This window comes from Camarhynchus parvulus, chromosome 20 (assembly GCF_901933205.1).
Source record: "Camarhynchus parvulus chromosome 20, STF_HiC, whole genome shotgun sequence".
Classification (NCBI taxonomy): Eukaryota; Metazoa; Chordata; class Aves; order Passeriformes; family Thraupidae; genus Camarhynchus; species Camarhynchus parvulus.
The window spans coordinates 3,113,787-3,141,430 of record NC_044590.1 but is presented as its reverse complement, the minus strand read 5'-3'; the positions used below and the strand labels follow the sequence as shown (position 1 = coordinate 3,141,430).

Here is a 27,644-nt window from a genome sequence, read left to right as displayed (position 1 = left end):
TGGAAGCAGACACTTACAGCAAGTCAAGCTACTGTAAAAAGAATTTTTCAGCAAAGTGATAAAGGCTTCTCAATTACTGGATTTCCCAGCCATGTGCTGGATATGACAGGAAGCCCATTTCCCATTCATCTGTCTTAATTTGGCCATTTCAGCAGCACATTACAGGTGCAATTACTGAAACACTCAGTATTTGCACAACACTGCTCTCAAGCTCCCGTGGTTTGGGAGAAGGGGCCAAGTCCAACACTGAATGCTTAATTCAGACTGAGAAATTAGGTGGGAATAGAAAAAAGAGGGGGAATTCACTCCTCTGGGTTGCTACCCAATGTCCTTCTGTGACTGCATGACTTGTGCCTCCTTTCAAAGGAACCATTGATTTCAGCACCTTCTCGGAGTTTACAGAGAAACCTGAATTATCTTTTACTTTATAGACAGTAGTAAAATATTGTGCTAAGGTCAGGTAACCAAACCTTTAAGATGGAAGCTTCTTTTTCAGGAAAGGGGTAAATCTGAAAAGAAAACAACAGCAATCTTTACCTTAAACTGTTTATTCTCCTCCCGTAACCTCTGAACTTCTACTTGAAGCCTCTTATAGTCTTCCATTACTTTCTTAACTTCAGTGTCATCCAAAGAAGAACTTATTGATTTAGACATTACAGAGGAATCTGTCTTTGTTGCAGTTGTGGATACAATTTTATTTATTTCTATGTCATGCTGTTAAGAAAGGATAGAGTGATTTTTGGTTAGTCATTAACACCACACCACACACCTGATACATAGGAGGAGAATCAGGTAAAATTGTCTGTGCACACCTGACACGTGCCTGTATCAAAAGAAATAAACAACATTTTGCTTTCTGTAACTTTACTGCTATCCCAGAAAACATCAGATCAGCAGCAGTAAGTGAAGAGAGAATGCCCTTGACTTTTCAGACCCTGCATATACAGAAATGTCCCTAAACCAGGTCCACAACCAAGGGTCTCCTCCCCTTCCTTCCCCAGGCACAGCACGAGCAGCCACTGCAGCACCAGGACAGTCTGCAGCTCCCTCTCCATTCACCCCCACTCCTGGCTGTCCCCTCTCCCTACTTCTGTGTTTCTGTGGGGATGCAGGAATTTGCAACCCAAGCTGGGAAACAAAGTCAGATCTCCCAACCCTGCTCCCTCTCCTGCCTTTGGATCTCTTCCATGCTCTGCACTTTAGAAAGGGTCTCTCATAAAATCAAACCTCTCCCCAGCCAATGACATTATCCTAATTACTGTTCAGTGCAAGGTAGAACAACTGTGCCTTTAGTACCTGCACACTAGGAAGCATTTTTCAGTTTATTCAATCCCTTATCAGTTTTATACTGGACAATACATATTTGCATTACGAATTAACATGTCCATTACCCTAACAAGTTATAGATGATAATTTCAATATAATTCCTAACTGCATTTGTGTCTTCCTCATCAGTTTTCTATCAATTCACCTGACAAAATCAGAGTTGTACTAAGGAAGTGTTGGACAGGCAAATTTATATTGCTGATGATTATAACTGCTTCACTATGAGCTTCACAACCAGCAATCAGCACCTTTTTTTTAAAGTATTCTTTATCCTGTGACCTTTCACTAAATGACAACAGGTCAACTCAAAAATTGCTTTGTGCTACTGTTGCATTTATGAAGTTTAAACTGGCTGTTAGTTACACCAAGGATTACCAAGATTTTAAATAGTTTACATTGTGTTTTTAAAGGGTGATGCCATCCAGGCAGTGAAACAGAGGGTTCTGTCTTGTGCTCATACAGCTGTCTGTACAAACATGCCATTTTACAGGATTTACTGTGGTATTAAGTCAAATCACTCAATATGCATCTGAAAATACTCACAGGCTTATCATTCTCTGCTGGTAGCTCAAACACACACCTAAGTTTCGAATCCATGAGTTCTTCAGGTTTTGCTTCTTTCCACTGGAATAAGTTAATATTAATTTCATATTAAACATATTAGTACAATCAGGCAGATTGGAAATGCAGTGCATTATGTAAACAAATCACATCATTTCACTCAGAAAGAACCCACAGGTGTTTATCACACTACCATTAACCACACACAGGATGAAAAATGAGATCAAAACCAAAACTGAGTGGTATCATAAAGACAGACCAGATACTATGAAGCAAATCATTCTAAATAGTCTGAAACTTCCACAGGTAATTTATGAGAGAACTGGGAGCTGTATCAGAGTAATTAGCAGAGACAGGGGGAGTAATGAGCCTGCTTAAAAAAAAAAAAGAAGAAAAAAAAGTAAAAGGAGGGAAAAGAAGAAAAAAAAGTAAAAGGGACAGGAAAGATAACAAGCCCCATATAAATCAGAGAATGAGTTCTCAACTCTCTGGCCAGTGGATTTCGTATTCAAACTTTTCCAATTTCACATGAGCTTTTCTTCCTGACTGTTCTTCCCCCTCCTTGTTTTCCACATCCTTATTTTTCAGCATCAATGCCTGAACAGCACCAGATGTGCCACATACAGAGGGATAACTTCCCCTCACTCCTTTTCTCCCCTTCAGCTGGGGAGTCTGCCATAAACAAGATTCCTTGCAACCTTTTTAATAGGGATCAACCGCAATAAAAGATTTATTCTCAGTGATAATAAACAGCAAGAAGTGTCCACACTTCTGTCCTGGAGTTCTCACGTGCTCCTCTTCACTTTGACCATCCTCCTGGTAGCTTGGTATTCCTCAGCATATCTCAAGTAGGTGACAAATTATGGCTAAGCCCATGCAAGCTGGAGTAGTATTTAACTCATCCTAAACGGCTGAATCGAAGTTCAGCTCTTCTGGGGCTGAAGTCAGATCTATTTCGAGCTCCTTGGCTGCCTGGGAAGTGTTGAAAGCTTTACAGTACTCCCATAACTGGTCTCACCTGTTCATCCAGAATAGGAAGAGATCTGGAGAGTGGTAACAAAACTGAGAACTGATCAAAGTGTTACAGGAAAAGGAATCCTATCTGTCTGGAGAGCTTTTGAAAATTCAAAGGCCCATCTAGGTACTAAAAAACATTCTTTGCCAGCAGAATAACATTTGTCATGGTATAAAGTAACTCATAAAAATTAAAGAGCTCGAAAGAAAGGCAGACTGACTTATCTTTCTAGTGATGCAGACATTTTATTACTATTGCTGTTTCTCCCACTGGATCTTATTTTGAGCCCATTAAACAAATATAGTTCCATAAATCAGTTTCAGAAGGGAAATTATTAACCTGCAGAGTGCCCCAGCTTTAAGAAGCTATTCAGAAGAAGACACATATTGTAAAGACTACTGTAGAGTATTTTTGGGTTGGCTTTTTTGTTTTTAAGTAGCACACACAAGCCACACGCTTTTAGAGTAATAGTCTTTTTCCTTTTTACATTGTGTCCTCAATAGCCACTGGATGTTCTCTCAAGCTAACAAAAGCCAGGCTACAGAGAGCTTCCTTGTGCCTTCTTCTGGGGGCAAATCTTGCTGATAAAGGAAAGCCAGCAGCTGATATAGTGGTTTACTCCTCTGCAGGTTGTCTTACTGTAGCCTGACATCTTATTTTTATGTCTTTTGTCCTTCTCTGCTCCAGCTCTCAAATATTTCTACTGCTCTCATTTGTAACCCACAGGACAGAATCTGTGAGGGCCTTTCATTTACAAAGCCACAGGTAGGGATAAAGAAAAATACAATACTTGTAAATCATCCTCTTGCATCTTGCAGAAGGAGCTGCTCAAGAGAAGACTCAAGACTGAGAGCAGATGCATAAAAATGATGCCACAGACTAAGAATATATTCTGTATATCCTTAGAATATATGGTTCAAGCTGCCCTTTCTAAAGAAGGATATATTGCAAAAAACTACAACTACTTGTTTCGTGGTGTGGCATCGCATTACTGACAGCAGCTTCCTAAAGAAGAAACCACAGACAACAACTCAGTGCAAGATTCCTGGGGCTCAAAATAACAGAAAATTCCTTGCCATGCAGAGATGGAAATCTGGAAAAGCTTTCAAGGACCATTCCAGTGTGGTTTGACAACACCCCTTAAACAATGCAGTCAAATGACTTACAACATTCTACAATTAGAAAGAAAACCATTAAAAATAATTTCAATACTTACTACTGCTTCCATATCTGAAGTATCAGCTGGAGCAAACATAGACTGAACCATAAACTTGTGTTTACTTTTCTCATTAGGGTCATAGTCAAAAGGCTGTAGCATCACTGGAAGAAAACAACCCAGAACACATTGCATTAACATTGCTCTGCTGCAGAGTCATGCACTGATGACACAGTCACCAGATTCCAGAAAAACAAACATTAAAATGGTTTCAAGTTGTCCGTTGTTAAGACAAAGCAGCAGCTGAGATCAGGAACCTCACTTTGAACCAGAATTTTGAAAGGAGGCAAGAGAAACAGATTTCCTCAGTCTGTCTAGACTTTGGTCTGAGAATTCTGGAAATGCTGATCAATCTACATAATTCTGTACACAGCTATAGCAAGACAACAATAGTCATTTATAGGAAATAGGATCATTTACATATCTTCTGGGACAGAGGGAAAAAATTTCCAAGACAGCATCTTTTTGTCTTGCTCCATCCTTGGGGCAGAAGTAAGGAGCATTTTGATGAGCTGTACACACAATATTGCTGATGGTGCCTGAGAAAAGCTACAGAGGCAAAGTCAAACATTGTAAACCTTGAGGTTCAAGTCTCAGGATGGAAATTTCCTCTGTGCAGTTTAAGACTCTCGTGGCATTTGATTTATCAAGTACAAGTATTTTGCTTTCACAAATAAGTTACTGCAAGTTTGTTACCAATTTGTAGCTGGAAGTTTCTAGTTAAATGTGATGCAAACTTTGCCTATGAAAGGTATGCAAGGAATGTATTTCTCTTCACTTAAAAAATAAAAAGCATTCCAAAATTTACTTATGCAGAAAATGCCTCTCTTTAGGGGGCACAGAGGAAGGAACAGCAGGTTTAGGGAGTGTGTGTGCTTTAATTTAATTTTTTAAGCAATATTGGGAATTTCCATGTCTTTACTTTTGGGTTAAAACAACCTGAAGAGGGACAGTTGGGTATTCCATTTACACAGAATAATCTTTAATCACAGTGGTCACTTGGAACCCCCCCATATTTGCAAATAACACCTGGATATTCAGCTACTGGGGCATTAAAAAACATGAGCTTGGCTTCACCATGAGAACATGTGGACATAAGCAGCACAGTTTACACAAACATGTTATTGGACACTGCAAAAAGCCACCACCCCCTCAAATTGAAAACAAAGATTGCAAATACTGCCATTACTGCTAACAGAAAAAAAATGGTGTAAGGTTTAAAAATTCACATTTTATGACCTGCCTTCAGCCCCTCAATTCAATCACTAAGAAGAGAAGCAGGTCAAGAATTAGGAGCATTTTCAAGTACTGGTGCTATTACCATTATGTGCCCAAATTCATATGCACTAATTGCAGGGGTTTGTTGTATAAAAGCAATATCCAAAGATCCCATTTATTGCAAATGAAGGCAAGTCAAACCAATCTGCCTCCCTTAATGAGCAGGATATGTTATGGCTGTGCCATATTTACTGTGCACACAATCTGTGGCCATCAACAACCACATGCCTTTTAAAGCCCAGGGAGAAGGCAGGCAATAAATTCTCTCAGATGAGGTGCTTTAAAAATTATTACACATTTTAAAATCACCTTGCAGTAGTTGGATATTATTAAAAAATGTTTGCAAATTAACTGGCTACCTTTAAAACTATTTTGCAAACAGGAGTGACTGCACTGTGAAAGCACAACTATTGCAACACTGCCTGACACATCACTGAAAAGCAGCAGCATTGTTTTTTCTCCTCTGGAGCAGACACTTAAATAATTTCAATTGTAAGATCCAAGTGGATAGCCAGAACTACTCAGCATTTATGGAACTTCTACAGTCGTGGCTTTTTCAGCTTGCTTTGCTGAGTGCAGCTATCAGCTCATTAGAAAATCCTCATTTCCCAAGGGACAGTGCTGAATCCATCCTGGAATGCCAAATGATCACTGCTCCCAGCTCCATTCACTGAACCACAAGAGCCAGAGAGGGCTTGACAGCACAGACGTTGTTAGCACTTGTATTTTTAGATCAATACATGAAAGCCACATTGACACAAATTATTCAGCAAATGTCTTGTAAGCCAGATGGGAAGCTCAAAAAGATGTACTTTTTTCAAGAGGAAACCAAACCATTTTAATATTTATCCACATACTATTGGGGTTTCTGTGAAAGATTAGTTCCATAAAATTGCCCTAATTGCTGGAGAAATTGCTGGTGAGAATGTGGCTACTTTGCTCTGAATGGAAATCACAAACCTTATGCAAAAATTATGTGAGAAGTATGTTCCTACAGAATGCCTTATCACATCAGAGGTCCCATCTGGTCAGAAGTTTCAATTTGCATCAGCAATCAGAGTTTTAAGAAACAAAATTATTAATGTGATCTTCAGGTTTACAGTCAGCAGCATCCATCAGGCAGAGATACACCTCAACCACTTCCCAAGCTCCTCACCCCAGAGCTCGAGCACCAGCACTGCTCTACCACAAGCAAAAACTGCAGAGGCACTGAGAGATCAATGGACATGGGTTTTCTCACACATTCCTGCAATATCCCCACACTTTATGCTCAGTAGAGCGCTAAGGAGAGGCACTGACCACCCAATGTGCTCCTTCTTTTCACTGGCAAAGTTAGTTACAACTAGTTAGTTACAATGATAGAAGCATTAAACTCCTCTGGTTTTCCTAGAATAAACCAGCTTTTTCAAAGAACAGAGGAAATCTGAAGCAGGGAACACCTTTAACACCTGCTAGGATCTAGCTGTCCTTTCCAAGAGCAGAAGGAACAGAAAAGTCTCCCAGCTCACATAGTCAGCAACCTTCCTCTAGTTTCCATCTAAATTTATTAATGGCCTGTTTACTTGGTCCTGGACCAGCACTGCCCCAATGCTGAAATACCAGAGAAGGGGAAGAGTCATTTACTTCTGGTGCCCTCCAGGCCATCAATCACAGTAACTCCTGGCCTACTGGTGAACTTAAGCCAGACTTGGTGGGTTCTCTCCAGGCCAGGCTCCCCATTCATCCTCTGCACCTGTTTTGGTTTGAGTTCCTCTAATTACACATGCAGGAAACTTTACTAGAGCCTTGAACCACAGCACTGATGCCCTCTCACCTCTTCCCTTGTCCGGACGTACGGTTCTACATCTGCCTTCCTCACAGCCACATTATGTCTTCTTCTTATTATTAATATTATTATTATTATTATTATGTCTATTATCTTGCTCACCCCAATCAGGCCCCTTCATTCAATAAGCTTCAATTGTAGCCAGAGTATTTTATTCTCCAAATATGTGATTCTGCAGTTTTTCTAATGAAACTCATCCCATTTCTCTTACAGTAGCCTTCAAGGACACCTAATTCTGCTGTATATCTTCAATCTCTCAACTTTACAACATCATCAGAGTTTTTAGTGTACTCTTTGTTCCAGAATTGCTTGTAAAACCATTAAACAAGATTGGGACCAAGAATCACTCTCAAGAAACATCACTAGTAGCTCCCTGTTATCACATTTCCATCCACATCACTGTTCATTCTTAAGCAGCTCATCCAACAGACTATCAATTTATTTGTTCTTTTCTACCTTTATCAAGCATTTTCCCAAATGGCACTGCAGGGAATTCTTCATGGTCTGGATGGATCAAATCTACCACACTTATGTCACATAAAATACCCCAACCAGAAACAGGGGCAAGCCTCAAGATCCTTGAGGAATTCCATCAGCTCTGGCAGAAGTGAGCAAAGGACACTCACATCCACAGAAACGAGGAGAATCCATTGCACCATCCCAGCTTTGTTTCATGTTTACATAAATAAACATAAAATTTCTGTAAACATTTCAATAACACTAAATGTTGAATTTGTGAAGATCAAGATGGAATTTTAAAGCAGGCAGGCAAGAACAACCCAAAACTTCGGTAGTTTCTGCTTGGGAGATCTGTGGGAACGGCACAGGAGTGACACTGCCAAGGAAAGTTTGGGAATGCAGCAGTGGATGGGACACAATCAGTGCCTGAGGGAATGGGGCAGACCCACTGTGACTGCAGAGCACAGGGCTGCAGCTCCATTCCTGCCTTTTCAAAGTCAGGAAAGCTCAGAAAAGATTAAAAATCCTCCCCGGATATTCGACAGCAAACTCAGCTCCTCCTCCCTCCTAGGAGGTGTGTTCAGACTGCTCTCTTCAGTGGGACACTGTGCACAGATGGCACCATCTGCAATTCCTCTCTCCTCCTTATACATCCACTGCAGACTCGCCAGCAACTGCTGGTGTTCCTTCACTTCTCCTCTGTAATCCATTCACGGCTTTTATTTCGTTTTCAAAGCCACAAAATCAGCTATCTGTGCTGAAATCAGAGGTGCTGAGCAGCAGTGCAATGTGTGCAAATGGTCCTTCCCCAGCACTGCAGCCCCAGTGCAATGGAATCAGATGACAGTGCTCACACAGCTTCCCGACAGTTACATAAACTCAGCTGTTAAAATTACATGCCATTATATAACAGGTGAAAACACGGGCTCCAAACCTGACATCCCAGCAGGCAGCACATGCTGACAGGGCCTCAAATGCTGGTATTTAGCAAAAGCTGTGATATGGCATAAGAAGGCAGCATTTGAGACTCCACTAGATTAAAGTGAGCTTTATTTTTCTAGCATTTTGTTAAGTCTTTAAATGAGCCATCATATTAATGTGAAATAAAGTGGAACTGCTGCCTCTTAGAGCAAAATATCTTCTCATATACTCACAGCAAAATAGTACAGGCACAGTTTCACAGGAGTATAACAAAGGCATCTGGTTACTACAGAGCAAGAAAGAAGAGGCTGTCCCAAATTCAGCTCCAGGCAATAATATTCTCTGAGACTAACAAATGCTGAGGCACTGATTTTTTGGAGACAAGGTGCAGCACCAATGCAGTGCTATCAGTGGCTGTGGTAAAGCCAGTCAGCAATGGGGAAGGGAACAGATTGCATATAGTAAACACAACCCAATTAGCTCAAGTGTCCAGAAGTTACTGTATTAACTATATTTTAAATAATTTCTCATCAGTAGTATTTTCACTAGGTTTGAAGGAATTCAAGTCCTACTTATTCAAGTCCTATTTTTATGCGCTGTGCAAGACTTGAATTAAATGACTGAAAAGATAACTGATTTAGAGGCAAAGAAACAAATTCTATTTATTTTTCACTTCATTAACTCCAAAATCAGTCTTTTGTTCTCGAGCAATATTACTCCAAAGTAAAGGTTAAACACATCTTCCTCCCTTTCTGTGAATCTGAATACAATTGTATTTTGCAAGTTAGTAACAGTCCCCTCTTTGATGCCTCCCATCCAAAGGATCCCATCTGCTGATCAAAACCAAAGACACTGGCATCCTCAAGTCCAAAATCAGGTCCCATGCATGGTTTGAAGGAGCTTACCTAATCTATTACCTAAGGAACAATGAAAGTGTGCTACTTGCATTTTAAAATATAATGTTAATATAAGGATTGGCAATTTAAGATTGTTATTTATTACTACTGTTAGTATCAGCATGGAAATATTTGAACACACATGTGAGCTTGTGATTAAATATACCACAGCCATTTTCCACACTAACCAAATCATAAATCACTACAAATAAGGTTATCAGAAAAGGGAAATGCTTAAAGCTGTGTAAGCAAGAGCAGAGCACAGCTCAGGGTTAGCACAGCAGTCTCATAAGGGGATACTTTAGCCCTGGACTAGATCCATACTCTACCTGGTGTGCCACAGGGAAGGGTCAGGCTGGAAAAGCAAGCTGCTGGCAGCATAACAAGAGATGGTTCCTGCAACACTTGCCGGCACTGTATTTGCCCAAGGTGGAGCTAAGGGGCACTTGTGAGCAAAACTCAACACTGAGATCAAGATAACATTTCAAAAAGCCTGGTAAGAGCCTGTAAAGGAAGCAGGCTTTTAATTTTCAAAGTTCATCTGCAAGATGAAAAGCATCCACATCTTTATAGCACGAAGATAATTTGTAGCTAGAAACCATGCTAATTTTCATTATCATTTCATTGATTTCAGTGCATTTGATATGCTTGCCTGCAGCTAGTATAGATGACAGACAGCTTTACTTGGGAATTGTTCCGACTTTTCAAAATCTCCATTTCTCTCCAGAGAGCTTTTTCATTTACATATTAGTCATTTCAGAGCTCACTGGGTACGTGCTGGCCCTCTCCTGAAGCAGAAGTGCTTTGCCTGCCCCACCTGGAGCTCCCACCACTCCCTGGTTACCTCCCCACTGCCATTCCCCTGGGATTAACTGCAAGGGAGGCACAATCCTGCAGCCCTTTGCACAGTCAATTTGACACCACAGATATCCCACAGACAACAGATCAATGAGTGTGCAAATATGGGCATGTATAAGAAGACTCATAGGATTAGAGTTGCTTAATTTTCCAGTGCAAAGTCATTTTAGGATCAATTTTTATTTTGTTGAAGCAAGCTCTCTCCAAGGGTGAGGTGTTTAAATATTTTAAATTTATTAAGTAAGAAATTGAACTCAATTTTTACATGTTCATTTTTTCAAGTAAAAAGCAGTGGTTTTGGCATCCCAAAATTTTATCCCAGGCTAAAAGAGGTTAGTAGGAGTAAACTGTATAACCTATCAATAATATTTCTTATATGCCAATATTAATTTTTTTAAGAATAGCAAACCAAATCTGAATCTGCAGGTTTAGAGGAATAATTTTCTTAACTCAAGTCTGACCTCATTCATCCAATATGCCACAACTACATCCTTTGATAGAATTCTTTATTAAGAACATGCATCAGAGAAGTTATTGAGAGAATATATTATCAGCAAGTTAATAACACACAGATACTGTTTGTGAGAATACTCAGCTCTTTATGCTTTCAAAGTAAGCCACTCCTTTGCTTTTCCATTACCAAACTTAGGCAAGTGAAGAGCTACTGACTCATTAGAGAAAATCATTAACTTTTCCTATGCAACAGCAAAGATTTAGTCATTTGACATTCTTAACACCAAAGGATACTGAATCTTCAAGGCACACAAAACAAGCATGGTTTGAACGTAAATGTTTTCACTGTTGGTTAAATCAAAGGCAGTTTGCCATCAGCCCACACCAGTCTAAACCAGTGGCTACAATCCACCCAGTTTTATTCCTCCCTCAATGTGCTCATCCAAGCACTTGTTTGACCCCACGGTGAGCTGGTTCAGGAAGTTAAACTGGCAAAAAACTAACTGTACAAAAATAATCCCAGAGGGAGGGCAGGGCTGCAGCAGGACTGGTTTGGATATGCTGGCTGAGGCTGTTAATGAACCGTATCAGTCATTTGTGTATTTTTGCTTTTTCCTCTCCAAAGCAAGATGTAAGACCAAACCTGTTACTGCTAGACCAGAAGTAAGGGAAGTAAGGATACATGAAATGGCTGCTTCTCCATGAAAACACAACCTCTTGGATTCACCAAAATACTTTCAGGCTGCAAGGCATTCCAAGAAATAATTGATCATAAGAAGCTATTTTCAATCAGCAAAGAACTGCTTGAATGGCTTACCAGAAACATTAATTGATGTTCCTGCATCGATAATTCCACTGTTGGGCCTTACACAGTATCTACGTGGTGCTGTGGTCTTAACTTTGAAGCACACATTTCTGTCCGTGGGGTTGCCGAGCTTCAGGTTTGTAGTGACCACGTCTGTGAAAGGACCTGAGGAGGAGAGCAAAAGCAGACTTGAAATCACACAGAAAGCACTTTTCAAGCAGAGGCTAAGCAGGCTCTAAATCTCTGTTCACAAATCTTATAAAGTAATTAGATGTTCAATTTCCATCTGCAGCACGTACAGATAATCGCGCACGCAAAGCTGAGGCTGCAGCCAGGCCTCAGCCCAAGAGCTCATCATTAACAGCAAAACAAAAGGGGGAAATCATTCACACATTGTGCCAACACCACAACATGGCATTCAAAGGATGCCAAACTCCCTGCTGTGTCACAGTTGCTCCATTCTAGTCACAGAAGCCCAGGCTAGCAGAGATACCACATGCTGTAGGTGTAAGTAGTGAGTACAGCACACTTTGTTAACCAAGGAATGGGAACCAAGGACTACCACAGATCCATCTGCACATGAAGCTGGACCTCCACAGAACCAGGATTCCAGCAGGTATTCAGGAATGCCATATCAAAACCAGCAAGACAAGCATGCAGGATCCATCTCCTTTTGTCTACCAAGTTCTTTTATTTTTTTATAAACTGTCTTGGCAACTAGAAATTATAAACCAGGAGAAATGAAGTAGCCTACCTCGCCCAGGACAGGAAATAACCATGTGGAAATAGGAAAATTTTTAGACACTGAGAGCACTGGTGAAAATTTCCATATTAGCAACGCCAAAATCAAACCATTGTCAAGTGCTGCAAAACCAAGTGCACGCAAATCCTTTTCTCTCAGGCTCACCAGCTAATTGAAACTCCCAAATCCCTCAGGCAGAAGAAAGGCTGATTTCCTACAAGACACTGATAAATCAGACAGGTAGCACACAACTACAGTCCCTCACAGATGGTAAAGAAGTAAAATTAAAAGAAATATAACCACACTTTGATCAACTGTCTTGTCCATACAAGTGATTAATTTGATGCCTGAATAAAATACCTTCATTTGTCCTCAGGAGTAAAAGCAAATTAGTCCAAAAAAAGCATCAAACTTTTCCTTGCAGAAATGGCAACCCTAAAATTGAAAAAGCGTGAATGATGACGATAATAAAAATACTGGCAGGCAGCATTCCACCAGCCTGCTCTGCCAGCATGGATGCCTTGATGTAATTTAAGTTTGGTTCTTATTCTACACAAATTTGTCTCCTAAAACCAAATTTAATCCAGCGGTAACAGTACTACAGTCCTGCAACCTCTATCCTTGATCCAATTTGTATAAAGTAATTAGAAGGGGAAAAGCCTCAAAACAATCACACACATAACAACCCCAACCAGACAACAAGGCAGCACCACTTCTGCCTGCACCCTGAGCAAACCAGCTTGGCAATGCAATGGGAGCTAAAAAATCAGAAGCAATAAAATTTTCAGATCCCATGGCAAAGGTTTCACTAGACCTGTGCCTGGTGAAACACTGAGATGTGAAAGAGAATGAAACACAGCTGTAAAGTTTTCTCTGTGTTCTGCATGCAGGGAGAGACTTTAAGCTAATGGAAAATAACTGGCCAGAAGCAGTCATGAGTTGTTAAAGAAGTTAAAATAAGCCAAACCATCAGAAAAATCCAGCAAACATTTAGGTGTGTAAGGACAGTAGCAGATCTTCATAACAGCCCTAACAGGGAGAAATCTAACATTTCAGAAGAAATTATAGGATGCCTATGCAATAAGGATGTGTCTTTACTAAAAAATTACAGCTTGAGCTGTTCCAGCACAGGGGGAGGGTTGGCTGTACAAAGCCCTTCATCTGCAGCTGCATCCTCGGTAGTTCTTTACTGGTCTGCATGCTGGGATAGATTTCCTGGGGGAAATACCATGTTTTTACTTGGCTGATCCATGAATGTGTGCAAGATTTGTGTGCCCCAGCACAGAGCTGCTGTTTGAAATAGTAATACGACAACAATTCTGTGTGGAAAATAATTTCCAAATGGAATTACTTATTGCTAACATAGATCACACCAAAATATTTGGCAGCAAAACCTTTCAGACGGAACTCATTTCTTCTTGTCTGCTTGGTGTTTCCTCTTCTATTCTGTCCACTAAACCCTAAACAGTTTCTTTAGCTACATTTCCCCCAAATTACAGGTTTTACAGCCACCACAACTGTACTAGAAGGTTGACATCTGCTTCCAGCAAACCTGTCGGCAAGCACACTCATTCTTATGGCCCTGCTGTTCAAACTCTGCAGCAAAGCAAAACACAGCAGACAAATGCAGGATTAACGTGCCAATTAAGGTCTCCTGAAGTAAAAAAATAAACAGACCACAGGGTATTACTCAGGAGTAACTGGGGCATGGCAGTGAAATATTATCACTTGGCTGGCTTGCCCTTTAAGAGCAAGGCCCATGGACTGCCAACTCGGGCTGAAATGAAATCTTGGTTGCCTGTTGTTGGATTACTACAGCCAAGGTAACAGGTTTTGGGGAGGTTGGTGTATGTGGGAGAACTTATCCCAGGAGAGACACAAGCTAATTCTGCACTGGAAATACACCTTTGCTTTCCAACATCTGGATTTGAGCACTGCAGATAAAGCTGGTGTGGGTGTTAACAGTCATGTGAGATGCACATCAACCCTGCAGCTTCATTTTCCAATGCAAGGCATTGGCTCTTTGGGAATCGTACCCAAATACAGTAAGAGAAAACACTCTACAATCTTTCTGGTAACTTTGTCCTCGTTACAAGTGGATGGACTATTTATACAAGTTTATGCAACACCTGGACAATGCTTGTACTCCCAAGGTGGGTTGAAAGCACAGTGAAGCCAGACTGGTGCACCTGGATGGTCCTTGGGTGAAAGCAGCAAGTGAAGACTGACTCTTAAACCCACAACCCTTACTTAATCACATTATTTTGTTGTGAATGGTTTTTTTTAATTGCTCATAATAATATTTCTAGATAAGTGGAACTCATACTAAGGCAAGGTGCTTTCCAAATGACAATTTGCTTTTTAAAATCATCCCAACTATTTTTCTCACATGTTTTTTAAAGATCATGAGAAGAATAACTATGTCATCCCAAGGACAAAGTTATGGGAAACAGGGTCGGTACATGCATCATCTGACATGGGGGTGTCATGGGAGCATGGAAGAATGTAGTAAATTGAATTTGGTGCTGAAAATCTGAAATACTCCACAAGGGCTTGGTGACTTTCTCCTGCCAAAATAAGGTCAACACATGGTAATGCAAAGTGGGCATCTAGTGATACACAAACTAGCAGTATTACTGAAAGGAAAAGAAACATCACCTTCTATACTCATAAAACAACAAATAATAAGAGGTATCCTGGTTTTTCATAGGACTACTTTTCAGCAGGGTTGTTACTGAACTGTGGCTTTTCACCCAGAAAGCAAAGCCTTCATGTTTGAAGATTACAATGTTACCTCAGAAATTTCCAGTCCATTTCCTATTCAAACACCAGTGCTGTATCAACCTTTCCTTAGAGAGCCATGCTGCAGCACATGGCATTGTAATATCCCACACCATTTTAGTAACGATAAAAAAGTCTGGGAATTAGGTCAAAAGAACATGATGTCAACTCTATTTAAATTTTAAATAACCCTCACTGCAATAGAAATTGCCCATAATTGTTTCAGCAAATTCAGGCTGATAACTTTTTGATGAGCACAGTACTCACTGTGAGTTCCTTGCCACTCGTTCCTCAAAGAAACCACATTACACAGCCACATCATTTGTACTACATCTTAACACAACCATCCTCACCTTAACCAAAATTCCACGCTTTGGCATGGCAAATAACCAGCCCTCATGGTGTTTGGCACATGTAGGAATTTAGCATAAGTGCCAGCAGAGGGAAAGCTTTGATGGCACAGGCTTGGGCAGGAACATTCAAACCCAGCAGGGACAGTCCTCTGCAGATCTGTACCTGCAATTATCACTACATCTTTATCATTAACGACACACATCAGCTGGGCCACAGGGTTGCTTATTTTCTGCAAGAGCCCATCTCACTGCTGAGAGGGGAGGTGGTCTGGCCTCTCATCTCCGCCAGCTGCCTGTGCAAGTTGCACTGTGTTCCTCTGCATGGGCCAAGAGCAGAGCCAGGGAGCTGCTGGGGCTGGAAATTAATCCACTTACCAGAGAGAGGGAGGGGACAGTGGGGAAAAGAAAAAGGAGAATCAGCTTTCAGCCAGAATGAGCAGCACTCAGAGCTGGCATCAGGGAAACTGCATCTTCCTGCACAGCATTCTGCCAATTTAAGGTCTCACAGTCGCAGGTTAAAGCTTGCAAGCACATCTGGGCATACGTGCTGCAGTCACACTTGTAGTGTTGGCATAGCTGCTGAAAGTAATTAAGGCACATTCATCATTTTGTCTGTACTTAAATTTAATGCAAATTCTCATCTGCTAAAAGCTAGGCAATCCTAAAATTGTAGCGAACTCTTCAAAGAAAAGCACTGCAGGAATATTTGATACAACTGGCAACCATTGATCCACAAGACTAAGAATAAATTCTTATCAAGTTGTCCATGTTATATCCAGAGTGTTTTAGATGCACTTTCAGCATCTTCCCCTAAACAACTTTTGCAACTCCAGCTCACCACAGACATGTATCCAACAGCAAGGTAATTGGAAACAGCCAGCAATACAGGCAGAGCTCCTCATGAGATAACCTCTCTTGTACTTCCTTTGTGGAAAGCAGCGGAATGCAATAATAGGAGGAGAAGGATGTATTTCACCATGGTTTAATCCCACTGATGTGTCAGATGAAAGTCATTAATCACCTGACACATTAATCAGCCATTGAAAGGTAACTGAAGAATCTTTAATAAGGGAGATGGTAGAAAGCAATAGAGGGGAAACCTAAATTGTTTTGTGACTATTCTCAAGAGCCCAAATCCTACATGTGACTGGTAAATGTCCACATGGAGCAGGAATTAATCCAGTGAAAGAGTCACACTGGCCCTGTGTGAGGGGAAAGGATGGGGGCTGATACTCATCCCTTCCCCCACCCCACACCCCACACCGGCCCCTCTCCCATGGCATTAAGTGCCTCCCCCAGCTCTGCCAGCCCCTCAAACTGGGACGCCCCTTGCCCTGCTCTAGAAAGAGGTGTCAGAACCATCAAACAGCCACCATACCCCTGTCTCCATCTGATCAGTTCAGTCTTTCTACCTGCAACTTTTCTCATCTTCACATTCGAGTGGTTTCTCAGTTCCTTTACTGCCCCTGACAACACCAAGTGATTTCATTTTATTTCCATGGACTCTCCCATTTTATTTCTGTGGATGTCTATCAGCATTAGAGAGACAGGCAAAATAAAACCAGTAGTGATGTGCAAGAGGGTCAATAACAGGTGAAGACCCTGACTTACTGCACGCTTCTTTTAAAGTCATATATAAAGCTGATGACCTTTGAAGATAAACACTAAAATGAAAAGAGCTGAAATGTCAAGCAAGACATCTTGAGCTATCAGCCAGGTGCCTGAGAATCAACAACACCCAAGATCCAATCAAACTCTCCCACCACCTTACTTGTCTTTAGACAAATCACTTAAGGGCTTGATCTTCTGCTATTAAGAGCCTTGAGAGTTGACAGCAACTCCAAAACAGAAGCAGGTTTGGACCCTTATAGTTTCCCTCTCCGTCAAGTAAGGAGAATACTTACCTAATTACACAGAATCTTGTGAAGATTAGTGTTTTAAAAAGTACTGTGTGCCAAGGTTTAATCATCATCATCATCATCTGGCTCTGGAGACTCTCATAATTAAGTGAGCATCCGCAACTTTTGAAATCAAAGAAGCCAAAAAATCAGAAGCAAGAAGAGCCTGTGTTGCATAAATATCTGATTTCACAAGTAACTCACTGAGACAACCCAAATCCCCCAAATTTGGTAATTATTTTTAAAAATCCTTGTGTAAACCACATGCCAACCTTTTGACCTCAGCTCAGATTTTAAAAGGAATTAACTACAAACCCCCAGCCCTGTGGAATTGACATCTTTACTCCCAGCACCCACCTCCTCACCCAAAAGAGCCCTTGAAACAAAGTGACAGGAGGGGAGTGGTCCCTTCCACTTCTGCTGTGTCAAAGAGTGGATGCCTGCATGAAAAAATATTACAAAAATAGAAGCAACATCTACATCACTCCCTATGCAATAGCTGATGCAGTGGAGCAATTTTTTAAAGAAGTATGCAATCAATAAAGTGACCTGAGAGGAAAAAAAAAAAAAAGGGGTGCAGAAACCCAACAAAATGACATGATTCAGACACCAAAGTTGGAGCAAGGTTGGCAGTAAGTTACTCCATTTAGATGGATTAATCAGCGTCCTTCCCTGGCCTATTCCAGCATGAACTATTTTTCTCAGAGCACACCTCATGCTTAATTGGGAAAAAAGCCCAAACCCCAAACAAATATGAGACTGAAGACTATTTTCAGGGTATTTGTTAGTATGTAATTTTTGTCACCTTTTATCTCTCAGAGGACCATTAACAGTCTGACTTCACAGCTGTAAGAACTGAGAGGCCACACATTAGCTTGCCAAGGGAAACAGAAGAATATGTCCTTCATATAATTTTGGTACCAGTGTCATTTGTTTTTTCCCAATTGATCTCTTCAGAGTTTTTCTACACCCAAACATTACCTACAGCAAACTTCAGCAACAAAATCACACAACATGAAATATCTTCTCTGCATCATAAAGTTAAACCAGATTTCTGCACACACTTGCACGAACAAGAGACTGAGAGCAGCCCTGGTGAGCTTTCAGAGGTGGATCTCTGTTTCAGCTGTGCTTTCAGATCCTTTCAGGACCGAGTGCCAGACAGATTGTATTACCTTGCTCATTCTGCACACAAATATCACATGAGCCAACTCTGTCCAGGTATGAAAACAGCTCAGGAAACACTGGGACAGCAGCTGCATCTCTCTCAATAACCATGATGTAGCCAGATTCACTTAGGTAAGACATCTCCTTCTTGTACATAGCCTGGAGCTCCATCCACGGGCTATGGAAAGGACAAAAACAAAGCCCAAGCTCCCAGGAGAAGTGGGGATGCAGCAACAGAGCAATGAAGCCTTGAGGTGCAAACCTCCCCGACAAAAACACTGCTGAAGACTGAAATCAATGTAAAATGTTTCCCTGGAAGAACCATCCTGATTTTAATCACCAATCCAAGCTACACTTTTTCTTCTAAAGTGATTTTTTCCTGGTCTAATTTCATCACTAATCTCCATTTCAAATGCACATCAAAATGTTAGGGAAGGAGCAACTAAACTGCTCTAATTTTACGCTCACATATACTCCTCAAATAGAGAAACTGGATGTGCAACTTAAATAGCAAATGAGCAAATATTTTAAAGTGCAAAACTGTGCATAAGTCGAAAATACCAGAAGAAACAAACACAATTAGATATTCTGGGGATGCACAAAGAATAGCTGCTTTTCTAATAAGTTAAAAAAACCCAAGCCACATAAAATAGGCAGTGGCTACAAAAAAGGAAGGAATCCTGAGCTATTTCATGGGAGCTACTTGAAAACCAGCCTATTAACTGTACTTTCAGGACCAAAGGAAAAAAAAACCAAAACAAAATCAGAAATTTAGCCAGCAGCAGAGAGAAAACATAATCAGAAAAAAAAAATCTGACAGTTTATATGTGTGGCATAGAACAAGAAACAAATGTCAAGTTGTGTTCTTCAAGCCTAAACTTCTGTCTTTTCTAACCTAAACAATTCCATGATTCTGTGATCATTGCACCACTGTATGACATCACTAAGCACAGTGTAAAACCAGCTATACAAAAATTAAGGGGGAAAAAATGTTACTGCCTTTTTATCTCTGCTCCTAGTCTGGTAAAAATATGGAAAGGCCAGAAGATGAGAAATCACAATCCAGAGGAAATGCAAATGTTTTGAGAAAATACAAAATATATTGTTAATTCACATATCACAAGAAGCACTAACTGCAAATATCAACAGACAACAAACATGAAACTGCACAAGGGGGAGGGTGAACAGCTGGGAGAAACATCAGAAGCACCAGCAAGGATGAAGCTAACTAGCTGTGATGAAAAAAGTAGCAGTCTTGGGAAAAACAAGAAAGTGCAATTTTTTTTTCTTAAAAGAATTATATAGTCATTTGACATGCCTTCTACAAGCACAAATAATTTGTCTTTTCAATTGCTTGCAAAAACATAAGATTTGGCTCCATAGTGATCCCCACACCTACATGATTTTATAATCTGCATCCTAAATAACTGGATCACCAGGCAAACCTCCTCCTTCTCTATTTTTCCACCCCTCGTGGAAACCAACCAAGAAAACAGGATTAAATTTAGAACGATAAAATCTTTAATCCATGCACCATGGTATGAGGGACTTTGTATACAGCTCAGAGAACTAGACACTAAAGTAGTTTAGCAAAGAGATTATTTTCATAAAGTATTTATAAAAACGTGGGGTAAGTACTGCAGGCAGCAGCAGGACCCAATCTGTACAAATGCGTTTGAGGCCAGGAGAATTCCAGCTGAATTGAGCAATTTTCAGAACAGCTCTAATAGAGAAAGAACAGAGCATCCTCAGTCTGGCTGGTGCTGCTGGTGTGAACACACAGCCACAATCAGGGCAGGTGTGCAGCCCTAGCCTGCCCTGAATCACACAGGGCAATGGGGATTTGCTCTGCACACACTGCCAGGGACAGCAAGGACTGGACAGCTGCTCCAGAGCCACGGCACAAATCCCTCCTTACAAAAGGTTGCCTAGCAGGCCAAATTTTAAACTCAACAACATCCCAGGCATCTCAGAAAATATCTTCTATGGCTCTACAGACATCTTGGTCTACAGAGCACTGAAAGAGTTTATATATTGAAAAAATACTGGGTCAAATGCCAGAGGAAGAGACTTAGCATGAATCTAACCCCTAGCTTGGACAAACTGGTAGTTAAATATTCATATATGAATATAAAATAAGCTTCCTTTCTGCCTCTGGTAATCACACAGGAAGACAAAAGACCTTCAATGTTGTGGCAGGAACTGTCACACCAGTGCCAATCCCTCACCTAGAGGGGAGAGTGCTCCAACTGGGAAGAATTCCTGACCTAATCAGTGAGGATTTACTTGCGGAAAAACCCCAACAAAACAACAATTGCAGCAGCAAGATGATAATGTTAAAGATCACGTTTCTTACAAATACAAAGATGAAATTTAAGTCTGAAACAACAGCTGTCACCACAAACAGAACTGTTGCAAACACCATCAATAAGGCTTTCAAAGCCAAGCAGTCACACTGACAGGGAAAGTAAAGAGCCTGTTATTGTACCAACTATGAAATGCATTCAGTAGTTATTAGCTGTTCCCAGCAGGCAGCAAACATAAGACCAATATGGTAACAAGATAGTAGAAAATGAGTGTGACTGCAAGATGTGGGCAGAATTAGCAAGGGTCATTTGATTCCTGCACCGCCTCAGCTGGGCAGAAAGCTGTGCTCAGAGGCACTCAGAAACAGGACAAACCCTCCCTCGCCCAGTTTCCTACAAAAATTGCATTATAACATATGTAGAAGTTGTTCATTTGATCCAAAACTCATTTGATGCAATCAATACCTTCCAGAGCTGGCTGCATAGAACAAATTAAGCTGCTTTTAAAATTGGGTATTTGTTCATAGATGTAAGCTGACCTGAGCTCATGAAGTTGGATCATTTGCTATGGTGATGATGCCTTTTTTCCAGCTGAGTTTCAAAACAGATCTGACAATCTATTTAAAGGTTTGTACTTGAATTTTTACAATCCTAATTCTGAATTAGAGAGCAATTAAACAGAATTCACTCTTGTATTTAATGACAGCTAACCTATTTTAAAAGAAATAAGGCATTACACAATTACTGGTAAGTTTTTAATTTATGAATCTTGCACTGTGAGGAAAAATAGGTAATAATTTATTTTCCAATGAGGAGGCACTATCAGGAGCTGCTGTATAAATTTCTACTCTATATTCCTTTCACGGGTGACAGGACACTGCACATGGCATGCAGGGCAGCAGCTGGTAAATACAATTTACTGCTAAGTACCACTGTGAACCTGCATCCACTCTGACACATTAACTGTGTCTTCATTTTGCCATGACAGCCATGCTCCCAGGACTTGAGAGAGCCACCCCTTCCATCTGTATTTTCAATATAATCTCTTATCAGATATATCTTCTGAAGTGATGAATAGAGGTCACATCGCAGCAACCAAATCAGACTGGCAGGCTGCCATCCTGATGAGCTTTAAATAACAAACTTGAAAAACTTTTTCACGTATCATTACAATAGCTCCACAGCTCAAAGTGAGCTGAAAATCCATGGACAAACACAGGATTCCCAAGGAACAGGAAGCTGTGAGTGTATGTGGCCCATTCTGTACAGTAAAGGCAAGGAGTTGACCACATTTAAAACACAAAATCTCACAAAACTAAGAGAAGCAACGGCCAAGTAACAAATTTTATCACTCCATTAGGTCTTTGCCTGAAATAGTAATACTTTGATCCTATTAATGCTCATAACTTCAACTGGAATTCTTAAAATCTGTGCAGTACAAAATTATTCAAAAGTCCTTAACCCGTAAATCACATTGACCAAAGCCTTCAAGGAGATTGTGGTATTTTTGGAAATAGTCTTGGGAGACCTAAATACATTAATTAAATTTACCAGAAAATACAGTTAAACCTCCTTGACTGCTTCACACACCTCAATTGTTCTTTGGTGCTCCAATCATCCTATTCAAAGTTTCAAATTTTTGTTAGTCCCACACGTACAATTCCTTTCTCCTTTCCCATTGGAGCTGTTGAGTGTTGTGTCTCTAGTGTACAGGACATCAGCAGATTAAGAAAGCTCAAGAGAAGCACAATCTTCAACTTATTCCACCTTTCAAAGAGATGTGTTGTAAGAAATGCACAATGCATCACCACCCTCTCTTACCTCCAGTTTTTTCCCTCCTAACACCTCTCTTCTAAAGTGAAGAGACTATGCAAAGTGATGAATTAATTATAAAACCAATGGAGTACGTGAAATCAGAGTAATTCAGTGAGATGCAGCAGGTCTGTGCAACTAAACAAATGTTTAATAGAATAAGTTATTGATTTTAGCTAAGCTGCAGAAAAAGTGAGTGCATCATTAACTGCACCAGAAAAAGACTGATTTTCTTTGATAACTGAGATATATTTTAGGATAAATTTGTGTAGATTTAGGAAGCCTGCCTGTTATTTAAATACTATGTCCCCTTTTCAAGACTATGATTTGATAATTAAATTCAAATATGTAGAGATGCAAAGGTTTACTCATATTTAATGCAGTAACAATGACTTGACTTGGCATCAGGCCAGACACAGGGAAGCAAGGGCTGGTACATTTTTCAGCAGGAAAGCAGACAGCCATTGGCACAGCAGCCTTCAAAGAGTAAAGAAATCCTAGTACTGGCTGCCATTCTGCTGTGAATACCAGGAGGGCTCTAAGAGTTTAAAGAAAACAGCATATAAACATTCAGCTTCAAAGATGCATATTAATTATCCTAAACAGCCAACTACTCACAATAATGTCACTATTTTACATTCTTAAACATGGCCTGTGACTAGAAATTCCTATTTATCCAATACAGAAAACAATGAGCACGAAGTCAAATTCCTCCCAATACCTTCAGAGCATGAGTGATTCAACCATTCCCAATGGATCAGGACAGGGACAGAGACGTAAGTGAATAGTCCACATGCCCTGAACCTCTCTTCTGAGACTTGGCAACAGCAGCTTCAGCAAACACTAATCTCACATCCCAAATGTTACTGGCCTGTTGGACTGAAGAGCCTTAGCTTGCTATCTGGTAGAAGGGGATATTCCTGTCACACACAGGAGGCTTTGCACGCCCTCACTGCAATGAGCAGATCTGGCTGGAGTTTACTCAGGCTAACCTGGAGGAGCTCAGAGTGCCTCAGCAGGGAGTGGCAGCCACCCTACCATGGAAACACAAACTGCACAGGACTGGGGTAAACACTACGTTCTGAACATTTCAATGCTGCAGATGCACTGCTGGACTGAGGACACCAATACAGGCCGAGGCCACACCTTTGGGCTGCAGCTCTGAGGTAGCCAGGGCTTGTCCCTGAGCCAGTGACAGGTGACAGCCCCAGGTCAGGGGCTCTGTTAGCAGCGGAGAGGATCAGCTGCTCTGGTTCATAGTTGTGCCCTTAGCAGAAAGCAAAGCTACACAGTGACATCCTGCATAGGTACAGGATCGCATACTGGGGACAGGAACCTGCATTTCCACCTGGCACGACTGGCAGAGTTTAGCAAGGCACTAATCCCTGCTTGGCAGTACTGCCGGGAGCCACTTGGGGAGCACGGACAGAGTGCTGAGTCATAAGTCCAGCCTAACCTGGAGCAAACCTCCAGAAACGCTACCAAAATGTCCCTCAGCCTCCACCACCGCCCATCTGTGCCACCCCTCCTGAGCAACACTGCCCCAGCAGCATCTCAAACACTACAAACCCAGGGGAGTCCTAAAATACGCTATATTTTAACAAAATTTGACTTGCTGGCATTAAACAGCCGATCTCTAGTCCTGGTGGGCACATATGGTGAAAAGACAGATCAGCCTCGGTGGGCAGCCATCCTGTGAGGGGCAGGAGGCATCCTGCAGCACAATTCCACATCCTTGTTCAGGTTTAAACCTAGCAATTCTTAAAGTCAGAGCCCCAAATGTTCTAACAAATTCTTGGCAGATTAATGTCGTCTCTTAGATTGAAAAAAAGAAGAAATAAAGGGAAACATAAATGTAAATGTCACGTATACCAACAACGTTCTTTTTCACCATTTGTTACCAGTGAATGCTGAGCTGGAAACCTTTAGCTGGATTATTTTTTTGCAAGCCTACAATGACCAAGAAGTGAAGGAAGTCACTGGCAAGCCAGTGAAGCTCCTATTTCACATGGCATCAGAGAGCAGGGCAAGAAGTGGGCACCTTCAGCCACCTAATGGTGTTCTGCCTCCCACGACTCACAGCTGCATTTCAGCACAGCACACGCTGATGCTATTTTGGAGCATGTGTGCTCTGCTGTAGGAGATGCGAGGCGGGAGGAAAGACAACCCCTGCTCATGTTCACATGCTGTGAAAAAAAATTCCAGCATGAAAAACTCCTTTGATATTTTTTTCAAACGAGACACAAGCACGGTATTTTGAAACAGAGCACCAAATGAATTTATGAGATTCACTGCAAAACCAAGGGGCTACAAAAGCTTCTATAAAATGGTTTTCAACCCTTTGGAAGTGAAAGTGCAGGCCATGGCTGCAACCCCAAAGTGACTGGGACACATTATAGAAGACATCCTTATTCACTATATTATTCCTGACATTCTACCTCCCTCTAAATTTTATACTGAAGAGCTACACAGAGCCTTTCAACAGCAGCAGAGCGAACAATTTTCTGCTTTTTCTACCTATCTGCATTTGGATTCAGCCCTTCACCATTTCCAGTATTAGGTTTACAGCCCAATCTCAGTTTCCTACATTGAGTACCATGTCTTTCAGCACACACCATAAGGATGCCTGTACCAGTCAGCAGCTCCATGACCTCTGTCAGCCTGGATCTACTTGTACAGGGCCAAGGAACACTCTGGAAATCAATGCAACTATTTACAAAGGTAACAATATCATTTCAGCCCTATGACCAGGCAGTATGTCATCACAAGATTAGTAGGGCAAGAAATGCTTAGAGCAGAATTTACTTCATGAATTTACTTCAACCTGGTGTTTCCTGAATGAAGGACAGCGCTCAGCACTGCTTGCTAGAAAGGACTGTAAGGCAGAGGTATTGCCAAAGCATATGAATGCTGCCCACAGCATTAAGTCTGTTTGGACATTAATATTTAAGTGTACTTTGAAACTAAGCCATTTAATAGCTGCAGTTAGTCCAGTAGCATTTTATGCCATAAGGAGTTTGCGTTGCTGGCTAAAGGTCTGGCAACCAAAAGCGCTATGGTTAGTTGATTTGACTTCAACGGCTACTGGTTATTGAGCCCAGAATCTCATCTGAAAGAAAGACAGCCTGACAAATTATCATTACTTCAAGAAAAAACAGTCTGGCAAGGTTTATATCTACCTGTGATGAAGAAAAGAATGAAAAACAAACCCTGACCCACAATTATGTCTCATTAGCAAGTCAGCGCCAATTAAGGGCCCACTTTTTGCCCACCTGAGCTTGGATTTGCTTGTTTGCTGAAAGCAATTTTATCCAGAACAAGAGGTGATTTTAATCTAATCATACTTAACACAAAGAACATCAAAACAACAATAGTTTCCTTCTTAAGCATGTTTGATATTGCTGCCATAACAACTTCAGCTTACAACAAAGATATATTCGTTCCCCCCAGTGTTTATTAACAGGCTGTTTGATAAAACCCACTTCGTATTAATAGTTCAAATATATTTACTAATAAAAACTTGTAAAGACCTCCTCTATATTTAAAAATGTACATGAAAGCTTTTTTTAAAGGAGTATTATTTTTGCCAGAGGCCAATAAACAGATCCCCATTTTTTAAAAAAGAAGCTTATTTGCCAGATAATCAAGTGAAGCTGTAAAACACCTCTGACTCTGGTCGCATAAATAAACTTGCTGATCGCTTATTTGTAATCCCAGAATATTGTATTACAGCTGTGCTGTCAGGCTGCAAGGCAGGAATTTCAGTGCCAGTGGAAGCCTAAACCCATTCAAGACTTTTATTTAAAGGATGGACTTTTGCACAGGCAGCCTATTCTTATGTGACTTATTTAGCCAAAAAGCTTGCTAAATTATAAGCAGGAAAAGCCAGGAAGTGCTGCCCAGCACCTGGCCAGAGGCCTCGCGTTTTTGGCCAGAGACATGATTGCAACCCCACAGTGCCTGGGACACATTACAGAAGAAACCCTTCTTGGTTACCTTATTCCCAACATCCTTCCTCCGTCTAGATTTTTTACAGAAGACCCACGCAGAACACTTAAACGGCTCCATTGCTAGCAATTTCCCGATTCTGTCTTTTGATTAAGCCCTTTATCCGTTCCTAGGGTTTCTGGCACCTGGGTTCCCAGTCCTACCTCACGGACATCGCTGTCCTACATTACAGCACCAGATCTTTCGGCCGGGGCCGCGCACACACCCCCGGCGGGGCCCGGGAAACGCAGCCCAGCTCCCGCCGCTGCCCCGCGGGGCCCCCCCGTCCGCGGCCGCCGCCCCCGGGAAGGTCAGCCGGGCACAGCCCGGTGCTCCCGCTGCCGCCCGGGGAAGGCGGCGGCCGGGACCCCCGCGCCGTCCCCGCGGGCCGCCCCCACCCGCGCCGCGGCTGCGGCAGCGCTGAGGGCGGCGCGGGGGGGACCCCGGCGGGCCGGGGGCGGCTCCGCGGCGGGCGGGGGCCCCGGCGGGGCGGCGGGCGCGGCGCTGAAGGACATTTTAGCTGCCGGCGGTGCCCGGCCCCGGAAAATGGCTGCCGGGAGCGGGCCCCGAGCGCGGCCGCGCCGCCCGCCCGGCGCGGGGAGCGGCGGCGAGGGATGGCGGCGGCCGCCGCGTACCTTTGAATTTGAGCTCGTGTTGCGGTTCGAGGCTGAGGACCTGCTCCGCTTTCGCCATGTTCCTCCTCCTCCTCCTCGGCGGTGGCGGCACCAGGCGGAGAGAGGAAGGGACGGGGAGGGAGGGGAAGGAAGAGGGGAGGGAGGGAGGAAGGGAGGGAGGAGGGAAGGCGGGCGGGGGGCGCGCCCGGTGCCGGGTTCACTCCTCGCCCGGGTGCCGGTTCACCCTCTCTCGGCTGCTCGTTCCCCCGTCGCTCGGGCACTGTTTCACCCCCCCGTCGGTGGTTGTTCACACTGTCCCGGCGGCCCCGGAGCGGGGACAGGCGCGGCCGGCGGTCGGGCGGCGGCTGGCG

At 42.1% G+C, this 27,644-nt stretch overlaps 1 protein-coding gene across 1 annotated transcript in view; it reads right to left on the bottom strand.

Moving 5' to 3' along the window:
- VAPB (VAMP associated protein B and C) overlaps positions 1-27,644 on the bottom strand; it is a 37,507-nt gene extending 9,863 nt beyond the window's left edge. The window contains exons 1-5 of the mRNA XM_030962988.1: positions 27,295-27,644; positions 11,626-11,778; positions 4,119-4,222; positions 1,870-1,950; positions 538-714 (exon numbers count right to left, since the gene is read on the bottom strand). Of these exons, the coding sequence (XP_030818848.1) occupies positions 538-714; positions 1,870-1,950; positions 4,119-4,222; positions 11,626-11,778; positions 27,295-27,352 (573 nt within the window). The 5' untranslated portion in view covers positions 27,353-27,644. The remainder of the gene's footprint in view (positions 1-537; positions 715-1,869; positions 1,951-4,118; positions 4,223-11,625; positions 11,779-27,294) is intronic.